Genomic DNA, 20,944 nt, shown 5'->3' with positions numbered 1-20,944 from the left:
TAGCGTTGTCGGAGTGGACCCTCGCAAAGTATCAGTCCTTTAAAGTCCTAGTTGTGCCTCATCAACTTGTGGAGGCCCAAATAAGGGACTTTTGCTTAGAAAGCCTAAGTCAAGGAGCACCTTCTCTCAGAAAAGGACAACCGCCAGAAGTCGCTGCCTGAAAACTTCCATCCAGGTCTCTCCCAGATCATTTACTAAAATGAAACAAAAGCAGGAAAGGGCCAGTAAAGATAAAGTTAATTTATTTGCCCTCAACTCCATGGGCCACACTGGGGCCCCTCAGTCCTACGGCATGCCCTGCAGCAGTGGGCTGGGGAGTCCAGTTCTCCGGAGTGCCTGCTCCCTTGTCCAGAGCTGCCTCGAGCCAGGTCCCTCATGACCCCATCGTCCTGCTCCCACATGCAAGAGGTACGCAGGTCCAGTGGCAACAAACCCGGGCCTGCCTCTGGCAGCAAGGACAGGGCCCCGCGGGTGGGCGCAGCACTGATCCCTGTGGACTTGGGTGGGTGGGTGAGCAGAAGGGCAGAGAGCAGGGTATGTGTGGTTCAGTGCAGAGAGCTGCTGTTCTGCTCTTCAAAGGCCATCTTGCCCAGGAGCTGGCTGTCCAATTCTACCCCACTCACAGGTAGCTGGAAGAAGTTCATTTCAGCTGCTAAGGCTGCCATGGCAGAAGGGTCCTGGCCAAACTGAGCTCGCAACATCATGTCCATTTTCTCCAGCCTCCTCTTGAGCCGCTTGGCCTCCCGCTCCCGGATGAGCCGGGCCTGCCGCTTCTCCGGGGTTTCATTGGCCCTCTTGAGCCTCATGGCCTCCCGATCCCGCTGCAGCCGACGTGCCCGCTGCTCATCTGTCTCCTGCATGCGCTGTAAGCGCTTGGCCTCGCGGTCCCTCATGCGCCTTACCTCCCGTTCCTCGGGGGTCTCATTGTCCCGCCGGCTCTTCTTGGCTGTGCGCTCTCGTTCCAGCCGTTGCAGCCGGACTTCCAAAGGCTCGTTCTGTCGACGGAGGGCCCACTTGCGTACGCTGGGGGTCTGGGCTTCCAGTAGCTTACGGTAGGCAGCACAGTTGTTGCACACGAGCAGAATTCCAGCAGGGTACACTGGAGGACTAAAGGCAATGTCCTTTCCCTCAGCACTGGAGGGGCCCTCACTGTGGGCTGGGGGTAGGGATTCCATATTAAGTACTTCAGGAAGTTTCTCGCTGGAAGGCAAAAATTTTTGATGGTTAGTGTCACCTAGCAAGGCTCAGGTATCCAGTCCTGACTTACTCTTGTCCTACCCAGGCCAGTTGCTCCAAGTTCACTACTAGGAGTCAGTTTGAGTGCTTGGAAGACCTCTTCTTCCTCTCTGTCCCTGTCCTTCTTTGGGCGAGGATATCTAGCAAGTCTTAAAGACCACCTGGAGTTAGAGACTGAGACAACTGCCACAGCAAGCCGCTAGAAATGAGATGTGCCCTTACGCTGCGTAGTTTTCATTCAAGCTGGAATGGTGGTGTTTGCTAGGAGCTGTGCAGGGCAATCCTGCTGTGGCAGGAGGCAGTCCTCCTTGAGCCAGAGGCTACCTTCAGGGGAGGTACAGTCCACTGGCTCTCGACTTCCATCTCCCCTAGGCAACTCTGCAAAGGGACTAGGACACAATTCACACAGTTCCAGTCTTCTTGGGACACAGAACACAGTACATCTTCACATTAGGGTCCTCTGAGCACCTTGTAACTTTGGTCCCCATGCTTTATCATGAACGTTCTTGGACTTCCCCACATCTCTTTCTAGATGAAAATATTATTCTGATAGGGGAAAGAGATGGGAATTCATTTCCCTTTGGGGATATCTAATGGAACAGGCGTTATTTACTGGCCTCATTATCTGTATTTCCCAAGAGTCAGGAACCGGTTGCCTTTGTATTACCTACCTCTAGGCTTCGCTCCGACTTGGGAAATCAGAACCCACCACACCCAGTGATCTGTTCACACCACAAGAGGGTCAGGTGCCCAGCTAACCTGTTAAACGTGGCATGGCTGGTGAAACGGGCTCCACACACAGCACAATTAGACCGCTGGTCCTCTGAGTGGATTAGGAGGTGGCGACCCAATGACCCTGGGGAGCTAAGGGCCCGGCCACAGACAGGACACATATAGCTCTTGGCGCTCACCACTGCTGCAGTGTGCTGTAAAACAGAGCTTTAATCTGTCAACTCACGCCACCTCCAGGACAGCCTATACCCACTTAGGAACAGCTTTCTGGGAAATGTCCCCTTAGTCTCAGAACAAGAGACCTGCAACTATTCTCCCTGTTTACCACCTGGGAAAGTAAGTCTCCTGTGTTAATTAATGGGCCTTCAGAAGGGCCAAACCATTCAGACCGTTGCTCACATTTCATCAGTTTGAGTTCTGACTACATTCGACTACATTCTGGGACATGTGGTTGAACCATGAGGAACCATTGAGGAACCATGGTGATTAAGAGCCAGAGCCATCTTCACAGCCTGAGAAGTCACACTCAAGACAATTTCTCTCTGGCTGCTTTCCTCACACTGTGCAGTGTAAATGTACGTGAAGGGAATGATGAAGGCCAGTCTAGAAGCTGGATGGGAAGACTGCTATTAACTGTCCTGCCTTTCCTTCAATCTTTTAAAAACAGTCTTTTGAGGAAAAGCTTCTCCTCACAAACTGATTATCTTTATGGTAAAACTCACACTACCATGTATGCTGATGCCTCTTCAAGACAGCTCACAAGGCATAGGTGCTCTGCCATTGGATCAGGATAAAAACACAAAAGTTTATCTTATTCTGATCCTCTCGTTTACACTAACTTTCTCCAGCATTTGGGAAACATGTTAACTCATTTTTTCTTCTTTAAAACAGAGCCCTCATTATTAACAGATGTTAGTTTCTATTTCACTATTTAAAATATCCATTAAGTAATTAAAAAAACAATTACAACTTAATTTTCATAGTATGTCTGCCTGGGAACCCCAGAACTTATTTACCCAATATACCCCACTTATTCTCTAAAATGTTCTGAGGACTGGAGTGGAGTCTTGAGGGCAACAAGCCAAGGTCCCTTTGGGAGCTGGAAGCAAAGGCTAAACTGCTGGTGCGCGTTGCAGAGCGCACAGCTCCCCATGCCATACCTGGTACACGTGAGCAATCAGCTGCTCCCGACTCCCACAGTCTAGTTGGCAGAGGGGACACTGGCAGAGTCCAAGTAAGGGGTCAGAACTGAAATTCTCTGTGACCTGCAATTCAATGTTTGGTAATTCATTAAGACTGTTGACCAGTCTCTTCCCTGTCCCTACTTTTTTTTTTTTAAATGCCTACAACACCTGGTATTCCAAGGTGGTCTCCCATCTGACCCTGCTTAGCTTCTGAGATCAGACAGGATCGGGCTTGTTCAGGGTAGCATGGCCGTAGACCCTACTTTATTTTTTAACAAGTATCCTGTTATAAAGAACACAATCTGATATTGCTTATTATTCTCAGGTTTCCATGTGGACCAAAGGAAAAACGAAGGGAAAGGGAATTAAATTTACATCTTCATTTTCTCCAAGGCTTCCTGCCATGAGGACATAGGACTGCCCCAAAGTGAGCTCAACTATGTTTTTCCCCAAGTTGTAAACACTGTAGAGAATTAACTTCCCTCTTGCCATGCTTCTTGCAGGAATCCTCAGGAAACAGTTTAGCAAGAAGATGGCACCTCAGGTAACACTTTTACTTAAATTTGCAAGCATATTCAAGAATATACCCCAGGAAGTCAGCTAGTAGTTTTAAAAAGGTAAGTATTCTGTCTGGGAAGAAGTGGGGAGCTTTAGGAAGCTATCCATGGGTGTAGTGATATGTGAGTAGAAAAGGACAGCTGGGTGTGGTGAGAATTGTGTATCTGAGGTTTGGGTAACTGGTGCTGTTATCTGTGGATGAGGCATCACGGCCGAGGAGAAGGGTAAGGGGGATCCCGGACTCAGGAGCCACTTGTCACTTGCCTCATGCTCTACCACTTCATTCCCACCAACAGGCTGTTCTGCATTTTCTAACTCTTTTTCCACTTTGACCACCCCTCCATCTTCCTCTGATGTGTGGGAAGAGATTTCATCTTGTGTGGTCTCCTCTTCATCACCCTCACTGTCACCTGGAACACATAAACTGGTCACTTGTTCTTATTTTTGCACGAATACATCTTGAGTTACTTTCCACCCTAGAGTTTGCAGCTATAATGGAAAACATTTTCAGATCTTCCATAATACAGTTTTTATCAATGCTTAGTTGGGTACAAATCATGTTAAGTGGAAGCCAGCTATAGCTGTTATATATAATGCCATATACACACTAAAGAGAAAATCTGAGGCAAAATTGCATTGCAAAATGGTTATTGGGCCCTGTACATTATCATAAAAATAACTTCTTACACATGGTTCCCAAATATCTCACGCTTCAAATCACACCTCCCCACATACCTCGCACCATGCTCATTACCACCACGCACCACCTCTGACTTACCAACACTTCTCACTGATTTTATTAGATTTTAACTTACTTTTCTCCATAACCCCCTGCACAATTTCTCCATAGTGTTACATATACTATTCTATTTTGAATCCCACCAATATGTTCTCTCCCAACAAACCCCAAGACACACTTAAAGAAACACCAACAAGTCTTTCTTTCCTCTAATCAATAAAGGAGGTAGTAGTAAATTAGGTAAAAATGATGTCATTTTATAGGGAAAGAGCTGGTCAGTACAGTGGAAAAATTAGCACAGCAACCAATCTCAGGCAGTTTGTAGTGGTGTCTGACTCACTGTGTTTTCATTACTCTGCTAATAACCTAGGATACTTGGCTAAATAAGTCCATTGTTTCTGTTGGTTCTTTGGATTATCTGCTCAATGATTGAATGCATTAAGTAGAGGGAACGAGTCATTCTTTACTTTAGGATGAAATATAATTTATGGCGACTAAAGTAAGAATTGAGTATTTTAGTTTAAGAGGCATGATGTGGCTGTGGGGAGGTCTGCCTGTTGCTGAGGGATCTGCAAGGGGGAAAATGAGTAAAAAAAAAAGAAACTCATGATAACAAAGGGAGTTCTTTCTGAAAAGAAAAAACAAAAACAAAAACAAAACGCTAGTACCTTGAAGATTATAAGGGGAAACCAAACCTAGGAAAGTCATCCGACTCCAGCCCCATCCCAACCCCACCTAGATCCTGGACTCCTGGGCCTGACTGTAAGCAAGAGAGAAACACAAGGTGGCGTCTCACCAGTGTCTGTGCGTCAGCACTGAGACTCAGCTCTCCTAACAGTGCTTCTTGTCTTCTCTACTATCCTCCACACAGTTTCTAAATCACCAGTATCTGGGCAAAACTGTTTACATTCCCTTTCTTTCTAAGAAAATCTAACCAAATCACCTGCTAGGAGTTACGTGCTCTCTTGCTTGGTGTACTGGATTTCGTATAGTACATATACCTTATTCCCCAGTCCAAAGCTTTAGTTCGAATCCATCTCAGTATTGAAGGATTGGCACAGATTAAATCTGGAATACTTGTAAGTTTAGTCTAGGACAACATTGTATAAAACACATTTCTTGTAGTTTATCAAAAATCCAAATACATCTCTCTACTAGAAATATTAAAAAAAATAAGAGTGCCATCTAGAAGGATGATCCATCTTTTCCAGATGTTCCCATTCCTATTTGTTACTCAAACTGGTGATTCCTATAGGTTTTCTAGAATATTTGGATTCGTGTATCTCTACCTGAGTAATTAATTGCTAAATAATTATTATTTTTGTTGCTAAAGTATTAGTTTGAGTGGAAACTAGTTCTTAGAAGGTTGCAGAACTCACTCCCTCTTCATTCTTCCTCAACCCCAAATGTGGAGAAAAACCTGAAATGTCACTCTGAATCGACACTAATAATAACCAATATCAGATGGATGAGATTAGTAAAGTGTGGAAATCATCCTAAGAAATAATACATGTCAAAGTGTATTTGTTCAGGCAGGTCGTGAAACAGACGATCCACAAGACTCGACCAGTTACCAGCCACTGTCTTTTCTATCTCTTAACCACAGGCATCAACTTAAGACTTGGTGTGGGAAGAGAAGATCTTGAAGTTAGCATTTTATATGATGCGTAATCTCATTAGAACACAAATCCTCTTGTATGACATTAGGCCCTCAAGCAAAAGTTTCATTAATGCCACTCTTACATTTTATTAGTTATGAATAAATGGATCCAAGGAGACACGGATTTTTTTTTTTTCATTTGCCCTAACCCAGGGGCTGCTTGGGCACTAATTATTCCTATGCCCCTATTACAATTATCACAAACCTATCTGTTTATGGCACTGTGCCAAGTACTGCAGTCCCTGAGTAAAAGAAAAAAAAAAATCTGCAATGCCAAACCTGTTCTCTCTCTGGATAAGCATATGTCCATACACCTTAGAACACCTTTGGGAACATTGAGGATCCACAAATCTTCTTCAAGTCTTCCTCCCAACCCCATGCACAATCCCCAGAGCACACACACTCTGATAATTCTTCTCCCATTGCCCTGAGTCATTACCAGAAGGTGTAGAACTCACTGCTACTGGAGTCCTGATCTCTTAGCTGTTGGATAGCTTGTCGCTGACTGCCAAGGTCTCCAGGAAAATCAGTTTTCATCATCGCCTGGCGGGCTTGCTCTTCTAGCCCAGCAAACACTTGATCCCCTGGTGGTCACAAGGAAAAATAGTCAGGCCACCAGCTGGGCAGCACATCCCCAGGCAAGCTGGTTGGAAAGTCAGACCATTCAAAGGGCAGAGACAGGCAGGTACCCTGTGGTGCAGTCATTCATCTCCAAGTCAGCTTGTTGCCTCCAACAGTTTCTGGGCGCAGCTACTACTCTTCCTGGGCAGTAAGCCAGATGCTCTAGAAAGCATCTTTTGCTTCCCTTAGATCCTCCTAATCTTGATTCCTTCTCAAAAGGTGATCAATTGCTAATTTACAAACTTAGCTTCAGAAACTCAATTCCATTTACAAACTTCCATCATGATTGGGGAGACAGAGGCAAGAAGAGGTAAAGGGATGAGATAAAGACAGGGCAACAAATCTGGGTATAATCTCTGAATCTTGAGGTACTAGCATTATGCCCTGACTCAGTGTCTATCTCTGACTATAAACAGTGTCTATCTCTGACTATTTAAATTACTATAAACAAGTAATTCAAATAATCCTAAGTAACAGTACCTAAACCCATCTTTTATCTACTCTGCTTCCAAGACATGCTCTGGAAGTTCTTACTTTACTCTCTCTTTTAATGTCTATCAGAATTAGCAATGAGCAAATCAACTAGTTGAATAACGGATTAAAAGAAGAACAAATAATATATGAATTCATTTCTGCTGAGGAACAAACTTCCTGAAACATGCCATCTAATTTGCAACAAATATTTCATCTGGTCTCCTTGGTCCAGTGATCTAATGTGGTCCTTTTCTTTTTTTTTTTTTTAAATTTTGGTAAGGAACATCTAAAAGCCCTGGACCCATCCTTGATTATGCATTTTCTTATGGGGAACTCTTCCTGGGAACTGTGTGGTTACTGAAGAGTTAACATTTAAGTGCTCTTTTATTTCCAAGAGGCCAGGTGTAAAGAAAAAAGAGAACTGGGTTTCTCCAGGTTTCCATTATCTGAGTCAGAGTGGAAACTACAGTCTCCATTCTCCAGCCAAGATAATAATGAAAAGCCGTAGTAAAATGTTTGACAATAGACCAATAGCTCTTTCTTACTGAAGAGAGAAAGGGAAGCAAACAGGCTCAGGTTCCAAGGCAGGAGACAATGATGTAGGAGAAATGAACTGGTCAGTTGACCAGCACTATGAGCCTCTAGGCAATGAAAGAATTGATGTGAAGTGGGCTTCATGTGATTACTAAGGCATTCGTTCTGCAAATATTCATTGAGCATTTACTATATGTTAAGTGCTAAACACTAATAATAGCTAGTATTTGACACTTACTAATCCCAGACTCCATGTTAAGTGCTTTATAGTTGTTACCTTAATTCTCTGCAAAATTCTATGTGGTAGAATTTTACTTTGGAGAAAACTAAGGTCTACAGTGGAACTAAGTATTCGAACTCAGGTCTTCCCATCTAATATCCGTGTTTTTAAGCTGCTTTCCAGTAGAGATGTAAAGAAGAATTTAGGAGGTTAATCAAAATGGTTTTGTTGAAAACAAATGCTGTCTCTGTGAGAAGAATGGCTCTGATCCCAGGGTCACTGTTACCTTCATATTATAAGAATCTGATAAATACAACACAAAGATCAAAATAATGTTCTCAGGGCCAGTAGATGACAAAAGGAACCATCATTTTGATCATTCTGATATTATGTGATGTTATAGTAACTAATATTATGGCTACTCTGACTGATATTGTGAATATGAACAGAGGTGGTTAGACCTGAAATGTACTTCCAGCCACACAGCCCCCAAGTAAAGGAAAAATAAGCTGCTTTAAGTCCATTTTCATAATACCCAAGATGACAAAATGGATATAAATTACTGCTAGAGAAAGCAAAAAAAACTGAATCCTGTGTTATAATGTCTCCTCTTCTTCCATTGCTGAAGTAAAATATATATGTACATAAATATTTTATTATTTATTATTATTTATGCCTATAGCATCTGGTCTTTCTAGGTGGTCTCCTATCTAAGTACTAACCAGGCCTGACCCTGCTTAGCTTCCAAGGTCAGACGAGATCGGGCTTGTTCAGGGTGGCATGGCCGTAGACCGTGGACCATAGCTCCACTGGGGCATGAACCCAGGACCTTCTGTGTGTAGAGCAGACATGCTAACCACTACACTATGGAACCACATCCTGAAGTAAAATATTTAATTTCTCCATGTTGGTTCCACTGTAACCACAAGACTATGGCCAACTAGAATAGTTACTGAATTCTTCTGGGTAGATGTATGTTTTTGGACCTGGTGGCTATGAGCAGATATGGGACTAAGGAACAAGTTATGTACCAGCATACAATTATCAAGGGTCAGATCATTCTCATCAGTGATATTGTTTATCACTAAAGAAATCTAACCAGTAATCAGGTTTACAAGATACAAGTAACATACACTCCACCCCACTTCTTAATATGGAATCGCCATTGGATGATTAAAAGAGCATGTACCTTTCAATATCAGCTAGTAATTCAGTTTAGTCTCCATCAATTGGAGGTCACAATTTATTTTTGTCTACCGATGCTTAGATATTTAGGCCTTCACAGAACAGAGAAGGTCTGTTTCATACGACTTCACTATCTAGGGAAGTTGTATGTTTACCTAGGCAATTTCACCTAGGACAGTTGGGATAAATTACTTCTGTCATTTCTTTTTGGTAGTTTGTAGAGAAAAGCTGTGCTCTTATATTTTATTCTAGTCCTAACTTTAGAAAAAGGCTAAGGTAAACTTTATTCCTCAGGGCTATTCCTATTTTAAACATCGACTGAAGCAAACTATATAAAAACCATAAAAAAAGAAGTGATTTTGGCAAACCTCATATGAAAAGATGTTAATATATTTTACATATTCTTAATATATTCAGACCAGTAGTCATTATTTACCTAATCCCTAAAATCTGGCTGTCCAGAATTATCCTTTCATAAGAAGATAGTAATACTTGCTAAAAGCATGTCATATTAAGTATAATATGATCCAGAGATACTAGTGATTAAGAAGTTATACAATTGCCTGCTTGTAATAATGTGGAATTATTATTTCCTTCTATGTTGAGACTGTTGGAATAGGTTACAAATATCCTCTGGTCTCTAGATATTAATGTAGGGCAATCATCTTATTTAACATGGGTATTTATTTGTCTACTAATAGTTGAGAACAAATCACCTTGCTTTTCACTGTGGTGCTACTTTTCCTTATTTTGGTATGAAATCAAGATACTGTTTGATTTGGCTAAGGTTTTTCAGACCAGATAAAAACAAGGCCATTCAAACAAGTTTGGAGAACAAATGAGAAGCCTGAGATGAAAGTTATTACAAAGACAAAGATTTTACAATTCGTTTTGAGTCTTTAGTGCAGTTAAATAAGCAATTTCTAGCTGACCGAAGTAAAGTATAGCAGCTGAAACAGTCTAACAAAGCAGATGTCAAATTTAGAAAAAAATGGGTTAGTATTGGGAGTGTGAGGCTTGGGATTCCATTTCTAGCCAACAGTCTCTGTAACCCAAGGTGCTATCACATGTTGGGAACATAACCATTTACCTCAAAAGGATGCTGACAGAATGAAAGAAGATAAAACAAGTTGCACTTTTTAGATGAGAAGGAACTCTAAAGGCTTTTTTCCTACTTCCCTATAAAAGCTGAAAACTTTTAATTGAAGTTGAAAGTTTTTAGTCTCGTGTGTACTTTGCAATCTGAAAACAAAAACTCTTAAGAAAAATTTTCCTTTTCTTACTGGTTTGCTTGATATAAACACACTAAATGAGAGTGTGCAAGGGCCTCTATTTGCATCCTCTCTAAAAAGAGTTGACAAAAACTTGTGCTCAGAAGCGGTGAGATGAGGAAGGGGAGAGTGAAGAAGGCTTAACAGAGATTTCAGCCTATCAGCAGTTTCTCTGTGACTGACAATTCCGGGCTTTTATTCTAAAGTTCTTGTCAAGTCTATTAATGAACTGGGTAAAACACAAGAGTCTGCATGGATGTTCCTGCGGAAATGAGAGATCACGATGGTAATTTAGATACAAAGACAGTCCTGAGAAAGCCAAGTAAGTGTCAGAGTGCCTGCCCACTGGCTTCTGAAGTGAATTGGATGAATGCTGCCAGGCTACAGCAGTGGGATTCTTAATATATTCTTTTAGGTGGGCTTTGAGCTTCATGCCACACCATTTTCTTCTTCCCAGAAGGCAGATCTAATGGAGCTCAGTTATTACTCTGCTCAAGTGCTGACTGGCTTTGATATTTAAGCAAAGCTTCTGCAGACTTTCCTGTCTCTCATTCCATTTACTTTAAATAGATGAGCAGCATTAAATTCAATACGTTTGACTGGTTCCATTTCACTGCAAGGGCATAGAAGACTCAAGTGGTCAGACGACTGAAATTACCTATTTCTACGGGCCATTACTGTCATGGGCAATGAGAATATGACCTTTCGAAACAGGTAGGATCAGCTTCAGCCCCCAAACAGTAAATAAATAGAAGGTCCTCAGAGACCAGCAAATCTCAGTGTCTTTTCTTCTTTGGTCAAGCTTAGTCTATCACCTGAGAAGCCTTCCAAGTCTCCTGCCCAAATGCGTCACTGAAAACGGCTCCTCCCTTGGGGTCTGCTCTTTGGCTGCAAATGAAATTTCGATTCACAGCCCTCTTCATGGTCACCACCACAGAGGCTGCAAAGTCTCACCTACTCCACGAAACAATGTTCCCTCACTCTGGAAACTGCATTTCTGCAGCTGTGGATGTGTGATGTTCTCTCCTTCTCCATGGCCTATTTGTCCATCTGTTTTCCAACTCTAATAACCAGCTCATCCTGTGTTTAACTATGGTGGGCAGAGATGCAGATGATGAATATATGCTACATGGACACAGCATAGGCCACATAAGCCTTTATTGGCTCTGCTGGCCTTATCACAATCATGCCATCATCTCCTCAGCTACTTTCCTCAGATGTAACCAGTTTCTTTGAACATGTGGCTGTTATAGGTAAACATCCAACTCCTATGATTGCCTTATTTCTGAATAAGGCAATCATCTCCACTTTCCTGCCCTGCCTTCATCTCCACTTTCCTGCCCTGCCTTCTTGGTGTAACATCTGTGCCTTTTATCAATCGATACTCACTTTCAACCAGAGAGGAGAAGACAAGCCACCTAAAGTGCTGTGTTGTATTACCTATGCTAGAATACTTTGTTTTATATCTTTGACAATCTTCATATTTAGGTCCACTAAATTTTGCTGTTTTAGGAGCAATCTCTAACTCCTTCCTAAACCACTCACCTTTATATTAAGCAGCCCTCCACATCCACCTATCCCAGAATGTACTTATAGAAGCACCCAACTTCTTATGTCTTATAAAATTTTTCTAGGACTTAAAGAATTACTCGTATATGAAGCTTTGCTACCCTAATCTCATTATCTTGTTGAAGTCCTCGTAATTCTTTTCTTCCTATTGTTTTCTTTCCTACTCTTAAAATTACCCAATAAGATAAGATACATAGTGCCTGGCATATGATACGATTTTAATAAATTTTAATCCTTTTATCTTAACTCCTTGTCTAACCTTCCTCTCAAATTCAGGTTTTTTTCCCTTTAAAAAAGTCTTTCACATGTTATATCACTGAATTCTCTTCAAATGTTGCTGTATTTTATTTAGTAAGTCCTCTGTAATAACAGGGAGCTATCTGTCTCTTTTACAAATATTTGGGTGAGGATGCTTATCTTTCCAGATCATAGGAACTGGTTAATTATCTCAAATCTACATAGATATAGTAATGTTAACTTAATAAGGTACATCAAGGTACTTGAATGCCCTCTATGAGCAGTGCTAAAAGTAGAGAGGGTCTCTGCCCTCTTGAAGTTTATAATCCAATTACTAAAATGAAACATATACAAACTGTTGAGAAATAATGCAAGGCAACAGTGTATACCTAATCTTCCTGGTACTAGTCTCATGTGATCCATCCCACACACTGCTTCACAGTCCCCAAACACTGCATTCTAAATGTCACTCTACTCTCCCTGCTTAAAAATCTCCTTACAATCTACATAATTAAGTTTGAAGTCGGCCTGGCCTTCAAGCCTCTACAATGTAGAGTTAAATATCTCCAAACTCATGTCCTATGACTTCTGGACAAATGAAACTTCTACTTCATCCAAAGTCTCCTTGTCCCCTGAACATATCATGTGTATTTCCTCTTGTATCTTTGTTCATATAGTTGTCCCTACCTGATTTTACCCCTTCCTTCCTCTTTCTTTAAAATCCGCTTTCTATCTTTTAAGGCCCAGTTCAAGTTCATGATCTAGGGCCTCTTCCATCAAGCACTCCCTTGCTACTCAGTCTTCAGAGCCCTCTCCCACCTCTTAACTTCTGTAGTACACACAGTATGTAGCATCCCTATTTGGCACTTAGCATATACTATCGTGTGTGTGTGTGTGGGGGGGGGGCTACATGATCGTCTTATACATCCTTATATTGCTTTACAGACCAGGCATCTAGCACAAGGCTTTGTACAGAGTAGATATCCTATAAATGTTAACATGGATACTAAGGATGAATTAAATGCACTTACTCTTAAGACAGAGTTCTAACACCTTTTCAGCAACCAGACACACTTTAAATCCATCATGTTCAATACCTTTAACCCTTTTTTGTCCACGAATCTTACCTAAATACAATTACTCTTCCATTCCAAACATCAACATTCCCAGATTCTAGAAGACAAAGCCCCAGTACTCACAGTGAACTTTATTAGGGTTTGTCTGTTTCCGACGGGACATGTTTCCCTGATCCAAGAGCTCTGGCCTTTCCCAGTTTCACGACTGGATGTGTTACTACTTCCTTGCCGGGTGCTGACCTACAATAAAAAGGATATTGCTAGCACATGTCATTCTGCCCAAGTATTATACAAAATTAACAGATTAAAAAAACTTTAAAAAATAGTTCTTAAGTACATAAAACTCACCAGTAATAAATAAGTGAACTAATTAAAGAAAGACATGAATAAACCTCTAGCGCATCAAGATCCCAAGAAGTTTGAGAGGACTCCTTTAGAGGATTTAGAGAACTCTAAATCTATCTGTGGCATCCAGAATACTGTTAAGCAAATCATGATCAAGGTCACAGGACAGAAAAGAAAGCAAAAAACTCAGGCAACCAGCGTTAGTGGTACTGCGAGCTCAAAGGGATAACCCCCATGAATTGTAAAAGGAAGCAAAGGAAGCTAAAGAGAGTGACAGCTCACATGCCCACTGGAAGTCAAGACCTGCCATCTGTACCAATTGGAGCCTCCAGATGTTTTTCAACGAGTAATCTCACCTAGAGGTGACAAAGGCATTACATCCCCATCAGAAAGGAAATGTCTCCAAACTTTAGACATCTGTAAATGAAAGCAATACGGGAAATAGAGCCTCTCTTTAGTAACGCAGGCATGGTGCTGGGCACTGTAGATGACTGTGCACTAAAGCAAATCAGACTTCCAATGTTGAAGATGGGCTCTCAAGAGAAGAGCCAGATGCCATCCACATTGTTGAGTACTAATTCAGCACTCCAATGTGAAACATCAACCTGGCCCTGCTCACGTGCTCTGGAGCAGTGGTCAGAGTTAATAATTTTAGTGCCTCTTCTCAATCCAGCAAAGATATGACTGGGAGAAACAAAGAGAGAGACTCCCCAAATGAGAAGTGCTGCAGAGACATGCACCTGATTCCCTGAAATAGGAAGGAACAGATACTTAAGCCTGGAGGTTCCTGGTTAGTTAAAAGAAAGACTTTCCTAGCAGTTAAGTGTTGTTAGAGTCTGAAATAAATTAGTATTGGAAGCTGTGAAATTTTCTTTGAAAGACAGAGTGAATAAACAGACACAGATTAAAAAGAGATAGCTCCTTTATCCTACCACAGACAAGAATATGGATCTAGTCACCCTCTAAGTTTTCTTTCAGTTTCTGCCTTTTCAATTTATACTCACTGAATAAGCAAATACAAAATTGTAGTTTATTGCCTTAAGAGGCATTATGAGAAGCTACCACCAGCTATACTTTGCACTCTAGTTACTGAAGACTCACCTCCTGTTATGCCAACTAACTGCTCTATGTAGCTAGAAAGGACCTCAGACCTGTAATCAGATCCTGCCTCCCCTTACCAAAAGAAGAAAGAAACCGCAAATGGCAAAGACAGGCCTCCACAGGAAGTGGCAAAGGAAGCAGCTTTCAGGCAGTCTTCTATCATATCTGCATATCAAACACAGTTCTTTTTCAGACCTTTAATTACAAAAAAACTCCAAATATACATAAAAAATCAATTTCAACTATTTAGAGGGCAGTATGCTGAGTGCTAGTGCTAATGGTATGTGTTCTCTATTCTAAGTTTTGTTTATATAGAGCATTTCTTTCTAACCAAGTAGTTATTTTATTAGTGGAAGCAGTAAATAAATATTACACTTCATGTAATATACACTTTTCCTGTAACTCTGTGGAATCACAAAGTGGAAAGTTGAATGAAATGCAGGTTGTCTTTCATTTTTTCTAAAATTTGCAGAGCTACACCTCCCTATTGTATAAGAAAAATACAAAATCTTATCTACTCTTTAAATTTTATCTCCATCAAGATCAGAAATTGAAACTGTGACATAAAGGTAATAAAGATTCTACTAAAGGAAGGCCAAGTAAATTGAGGTAGGCTCTATTCAGATCATCTTGGTGAGGCAATAGCTCAATACTAAACCTAGGATCAAGTCAGAAACAGAGGATCATCTGCATATTTAAATCAGCAGTCTCCACTGCATCTCACAATCCTCCTAGTGGCCAAATGGGGAACTGACCAGATAGCACCAAATGGGGCTTCACACCTGGACTAAGGGAAAAATAAACAAATACTCTTACTCCCTCAAAAAAAGAAAGCCTGTGGGGTCGTGGACCCTTGAAAATATATAAGTAAGAAAATAAGTAAGTAAGTGGCATTGGAAGTACATCCTTGTCGACACAAAAGATTTCAGGGGTAAGACAACTATTTTGTAGGAGGTAAAAGCTTATAAAATCCTTAGACATATTGCCCTGAAGGGCATTCATGCAGTTTTACTTTTAACACTGCCTTAGTTCCCAAGCCCGAATCTGAGACCAACACGAAAATGTAGCTTCCTAAATATTACCATCTGGAAGAAAATCGATGGGAAGAAAGGTAAACGGTGAGATTCAGGTTTACAAGGGATTCTCTTTAAAAAGGAAGGCATCTTTGTCTTTAGAATGAGGTTGAGTCCTTGGGAGGGGTGCCAACGTCTCCCCTTAGTACAGTCCCTGCTCTCCCACAGGTGTTAGGTTGCAGCTTCCAGGACACACCATAGACTTTAGCAAAGAAAAAACTGGTGAAATCGAAGCTTAAGGAAAGAGGGTGCACTCCCACCTCCAGCTCTGGTGCGGTTCCCACGAAGCAAAGTAAACTCGCCTGAATCCCAGTGATTTGTATCTGCCAAAAAGGAGAGGACAAGAAAGCTGGTCACGTAGTCGCCTCGCCGTTCACCCTGTTCCCACTTCTGTTTGGTCTGGAACGTGTGTACAATCAGCCGAGATGGTCCCTGTGGTTTCTTCAAGCATGAGCACAGGTAGAATTTCAGGAATTATCAGACGAGAGCCAGTGGTCTTCCGAGGCGGCTCAGACAACACAGTCTTCTCCGAAATCTAAATTTAGAAGCCTTTCTGCGAGACGGCGACACGGGACTGATACCCGGGTCTGCACTCCCACGCCCATCCTCCCCCTCCCCCGGCTCCTCCCCAGCCTGTCAGACTCCGGGGCCGTCCGGGCGGCTCTCGACCAAGCCCGACCTGGGCCCACGCGGGGAGGGTGGCTGCGCGGTCTCCCCTCCCGCGGCAGAGGGGCGGAAAGAGGAACCGCCGGCGGGGAGCCAGCCGAGTCCGGCTTCGTCTTGGGAAACCGAGGCATACGGTGGGTCGGAGCCGGGGCTGCCCCCGTCCCCCAGGCCAGAGCGAGCCCCTAGCCCCCTTCCCAGACACAGACAGACAAAAGGACCTACATCCGGCCGCCCAGAGTGGGGTGAGGAGCCCCCGCATCCTCAGCCTAGCCCCGAAGGGAAGGAGTCGGGGGTCTTTTTACCCGGCGCCTCGGCGCTCCGCGGCGCTCCGGGTCCCTGGGCCCCGCCTCCGGACAGACGGACCGCCGGACAATGGGCCCCGGGCAGCAGCTCGGGCCAGCCAGACCGGGGCTCTCTGGGACTGGGCCCCGGCAGGCGAAGGGCGGCTGCGGGCCGAGGTGGTGGCGGGGAGCCGAGGGGCGGCGCTGCAGACGGACAAAGCCAACGGCAGACAGACAGACGGAGGGGGAAAAGATGGCGACGCAGGCGGCGGGAGCGCGCAGCTCGCGCACCCTCAGTGAGTGGGGCGCGTGCCCGAGCCTCTTCTCTCCCCCTCCCTCCTTCTCCAGCTTGGTCCCCCTCCCCGCTTCCCAGGCGCGCTCCCGGTGTCGTGGGCGGGGCTTGAGGGGATCGGGGTCTCGGGAGGCGGGACTTAAGGGAGCATCCAATCCCAGACGTTCGAGAGGGGCCTCGCCTTCATCCTTGCGCCCCCGGACCACCCAGCTTCCCATCCTCCGTGGTATTTTTCTAGTCTTGTCAGCCCTCAGCTCCTCTCACCCGTCCTGGACCTGTAAACTCCACCCTGACTGTCAGCCCTGATCCTGGTTTCCTACCCCACCTTCGAGTTCAGCCACAAAACCCACATCCCCCAACCGCAGGTCCACCGCAGGCTCCCCCTCTCCTTAGCCCAACCTTAGTCTCCTCCCCAACCGAAACCCTCTTCCCTTCCTTACCCCACAGTGCACGGTTTCTTTGGCTCCCAAGGCATTTAATGTGACTGAGACCTGAGGGCCACGGGCGTTTGTGGGTGGGGCTAGATTCAGCTGTCAGAACCTAGGAAGAGAAAAATCTTTTTTTTTTTTTAAGACATTTAAGTCTCCAACATGTTTCTTAATCATAAAATAACTAGCTGTAGACCTAGGAGCATAGGATTAATTTAGGACAACTGGTAGCACTGTTGTCACTTAAGGGGCATTTGGTGCGATTGAGAGTGGTTAGACTCACTTCCTAATAAAACATCTCCTTCCCCTGTCATCATCCCTTTTTAGTTCCTCATACTTTCCTTTCCTTTTTCTCATTCTTTCTTCTTGCAGAATGCCTAGCCCTGCCTCTGACATAGTTTACTTGGAGAAGTAGGGGGTGCAGTGGGAAGAAGATGGAATCTGGTATTAGAAGATCCGGCTTTGAGTCCCATTTAGCTCTGTCTCTGACAAAGCTGAAAACTTTGGTCAAGTCACTTATCTATTGTGAACCTCTGCTTCCTAGAATGTAAAATAGATAATAATGTAATAATTCCTGGTCTCTTCTCTCATAAAGTTATTATTTTGATTAAGTAAAATGAACCTATAAAAACATTATACAAATATTCCTTATGATTTACTGACCCCACAAAGGCAGAGCTAAATGAGGATGCTGACCCTTGCTTGTAAAGCAACAAGTCTTGGTATTTGCATAAAGCTCTCTTGCAAAATGTCCTTCCCATAAATCTCCAATGAGATGATATCACTGTCTGCATCTTGTGTTTAATGTGAGAGAATGGGTGTGTTGAAGGATCTTGGTCCTTCACAATTCTGTGGTAAATAGCTCATTCATTCCTTGTGGCTGAGATATTTAGGTAGGAAGTATTATTCTTTAACTTTGGTTAAGGAAACATTTTTTATTTCATTTAAAAATTTAACTGCTCGGTAGCCAAAAATGAAATATTCTTATCCATCCAGAAAAATTTTAAACAGTTTTATGTAAGAATGCATGCTGGAATAAACATTGGCTTTTATACGTAACAGTAATTCTTGATGAGTTTTGACTGAGGGATACAAATATGGCTTTATTATGTCACATTAAATTTGACGTAGTTGACATTTTCAACATGAAAGGAACTAGTAGGTAAAGCATTAGGAAAAAGCCTCCAGTGAAATTTCTTGTCTTCATCGTTAAGTTACTAGGTAAAGTTGGGCAACTTGTTCCATCTCCTTGAGTTGCAAATAAAATAGGATTATAATAATGCTATTCTTATAATCTTTCTGTGCCCTAGAATTGCCTCTGAGGTGTTGTGATTCACGGTTATAGTCAAATGAAGGAAAAATTATAAAATAAGGAATTAATTTAATTTTCCTGTTTTCATCTAAACTTGTTCTGTATCTAGAAGACTTTTTCATTAATCATTGATTTTTTCAGTTTCATTTTTTTATTTCTACTTTCCAATCTACTTACATAGTTATGCTATCATTTTACCACTTCAACTATATTAATTTTTCTTTAAATATCTTTCTAATCTGTTTTATATTTATTGGCTCTACAATGACCTGTTAAGGCTTTACATTACAACAGTATTGGAAGGATAATTTAAAGAACTTCATTTAAAATTTTGAGACGTAATTCGTATACTATGAAATTCACATTTAATGTGTATAATTCAGTGTTTTTATTGTATTCACAAGGTTGCGAAACATCGCCAATACCTAATTTCAAATGTTTTCGAACACATTTTTAGTTCTCTTGGGTATATACCTAGGAGTGGAATTGTTGGATCATATGGTAATTATTTAACTCTTTGAGGAATTGTCAAACTGTTTCCCGAAGTGCCTGCATCATTTTGTATTCCTACTAGCAATATATTAGGGGTCCAATTTCTCTACATCCTGGGCTACACTTGTTATTGTGTCTTCTTCATTATAGCCATTGTAGTGAGAGTGAAGTAAATCTGTGGTTTTGATTTACATTTCCCTGATGCGAAGTGAATCTGTGGTTTTGATTTACATTTCCCTGATGGCTAAAGATGGGAACATCTTCTCATGTGCTTTTTATTGACCATTTGGGGATGCCTATACAAACCCTATGCCCGTTTTTAAACTGGGTTGTGTTTTTATGGTTTTTGTAAGAGTTGTTTTTTAATATTCTGGATACTAGACCCTTATAGAATGTTTGCAAAATTTTTCTTCCATTCTGTAGGCTGTCTTTTCACTTTCTTGATAGTGTCCCTTGAAGCACCAATGTTTGTTTGTTTATTTGTTTCCTTTCTCTTTCCCTCTCTCTCTCTTTCTCTTTTTTAATGCCTACCCCACCTGGTATTCCTAGGTGGTCTCCATCCAAGTACTAACCAGGCCCGACCCTGCTTAGCTTCTGAGATCAGATGAGATTGGGCACAGTCAGGGTGGCATCGCCATAGACCCCAATGTTTTATATTTATTTGAAATTCAATGTATATTTTTTCTTTTGTTTCTTGTGATTTAGGTATCATATCTAAGAAACTATCTCCTAGTTCACAGTCATGAAGATTTACACCTGTTTTCTTCTAAGAGTTTTATAGTTTTAGTTCTTACCTTTAAGTCTTTGATCCATTTTGAGTTAATGTTTGTATAGGTGTGAGGCAGCGAGGTACTTTATTCTTTCGCATTTTGATATCTAGTTTTCTCATCACTATTTGTTGCACAGTCATTTTTTCTCTCATTCAATTGTCTTGTTATCCTTGTTGAAAAATCGATTGACCATGTATGTATGGGGTTTATTTCAGGACTTTCAATTCAGTTCCACTTACCTATATGTCTATCCTTATCATACAGTCTTGATGAGAACCTCATATTTTAAGGAGATAGTTTAAACTTTTGAGGTTATATTTAGAATCCGCAGATGATTGTTTTCATTCCTTTGAACTCATTTAAGGAAAAATTAAGTTTTCTAAGATGATTACAATCATGATAAGTGTTATGAAAATAATTCGATTTCAGAACTCACTTTTAATCTTATTTGCGAACTGGAATCAGAATAATAACTGATTTAATGCATTTTTCTTTTCATTTGTTGATAAACTCAATATATATGAATTGAAAGTAAAACCAGGATGCAAATTATTATGGCAATGTGGATACATGGAAAGTATAACATGTCAAGTCTCAAGATCTGGGTTCAAGATTTGGTCCTGGCACTTAAACTATTGACCTTGGATTGGTTACTCTACAGCTCTACACTTTACTTTCCTCCTATAATAACTAATAATCATTTCTGACCTATAACTGCTTCATAGAAATGTTGTAAGCCTCAAATTGAGGTAATGTGCTTGTTAAGTACCCTGTTAATTGCAAAATGCCACAAATAGTTAATATTTGATACAGCCCTAATTAGTGATACTAAAAAGTTCTCTGAATAAGCATTCCATAGATGCTCTAAAAAAGGCTCTTGATTTTTCC

The 20,944-nt window shown here is 41.8% G+C and overlaps 1 protein-coding gene and 2 pseudogenes across 15 annotated transcripts; all 3 read right to left on the bottom strand.

The window, feature by feature from the left end:
* Positions 1 to 222: 222 nt before the first annotated feature.
* ZNF821 (zinc finger protein 821) lies at positions 223 to 17,578 on the bottom strand. Of its 15 annotated transcripts, none has more exons than XM_039851941.1 (9): positions 17,495 to 17,578; positions 16,076 to 16,138; positions 14,820 to 14,907; positions 13,420 to 13,536; positions 6,568 to 6,693; positions 3,975 to 4,120; positions 3,129 to 3,233; positions 1,996 to 2,162; positions 226 to 1,200 (listed from the first exon to the last, which is right to left on the bottom strand). In XM_039851941.1, exons 4-9 carry the CDS (start codon positions 13,457 to 13,459, stop codon positions 546 to 548), a joined length of 1,239 nt encoding a protein of 412 aa, XP_039707875.1. In that variant the 5' UTR covers positions 13,460 to 13,536; positions 14,820 to 14,907; positions 16,076 to 16,138; positions 17,495 to 17,578; the 3' UTR covers positions 226 to 545. The 15 variants fall into 15 exon arrangements, with proteins under 15 accessions (XP_039707878.1, XP_039707875.1, XP_039707872.1 ...); XM_039851938.1 differs by lacking the exon at positions 17,495 to 17,578 and adding an exon at positions 16,784 to 16,922 and having other exon boundaries at positions 16,076 to 16,350; XM_039851937.1 differs by lacking the exon at positions 17,495 to 17,578 and adding an exon at positions 16,784 to 16,863.
* Positions 8,632 to 8,750, bottom strand: LOC120594027 (uncharacterized; annotated as a pseudogene).
* Positions 17,579 to 19,810: 2,232 nt separating the features above from the next.
* Positions 19,811 to 19,928, bottom strand: LOC120594028 (uncharacterized; annotated as a pseudogene).
* Positions 19,929 to 20,944: the final 1,016 nt, after the last annotated feature.

This window comes from Pteropus medius, unplaced genomic scaffold (assembly GCF_902729225.1).
Source record: "Pteropus medius unplaced genomic scaffold, Ma_sr-lr_union100, whole genome shotgun sequence".
Lineage (NCBI taxonomy): Eukaryota > Metazoa > Chordata > Mammalia > Chiroptera > Pteropodidae > Pteropus > Pteropus medius.
Note: the sequence above shows the minus strand (reverse complement) of the source record. Positions and strands in the feature narration are given on the sequence as shown.

Excerpts from the sequence above, each read along its gene's own strand:
- ZNF821 (XM_039851941.1), bottom strand. The coding sequence starts at position 13,459 with ATGTCCCGTCGGAAACAGACAAACCCTAATAAAGTTCACT. Across the intron at positions 4,121-6,567 it reads AGATCAGGACTCCAGTAGCA|GTGACAGTGAGGGTGATGAA; the intron begins GTGAGTTCTACA and ends TATGTGTTCCAG. Across the intron at positions 1,201-1,995 it reads AGCCATGCCACGTTTAACAG|CGAGAAACTTCCTGAAGTAC; the intron begins GTTAGCTGGGCA and ends TTTGCCTTCCAG.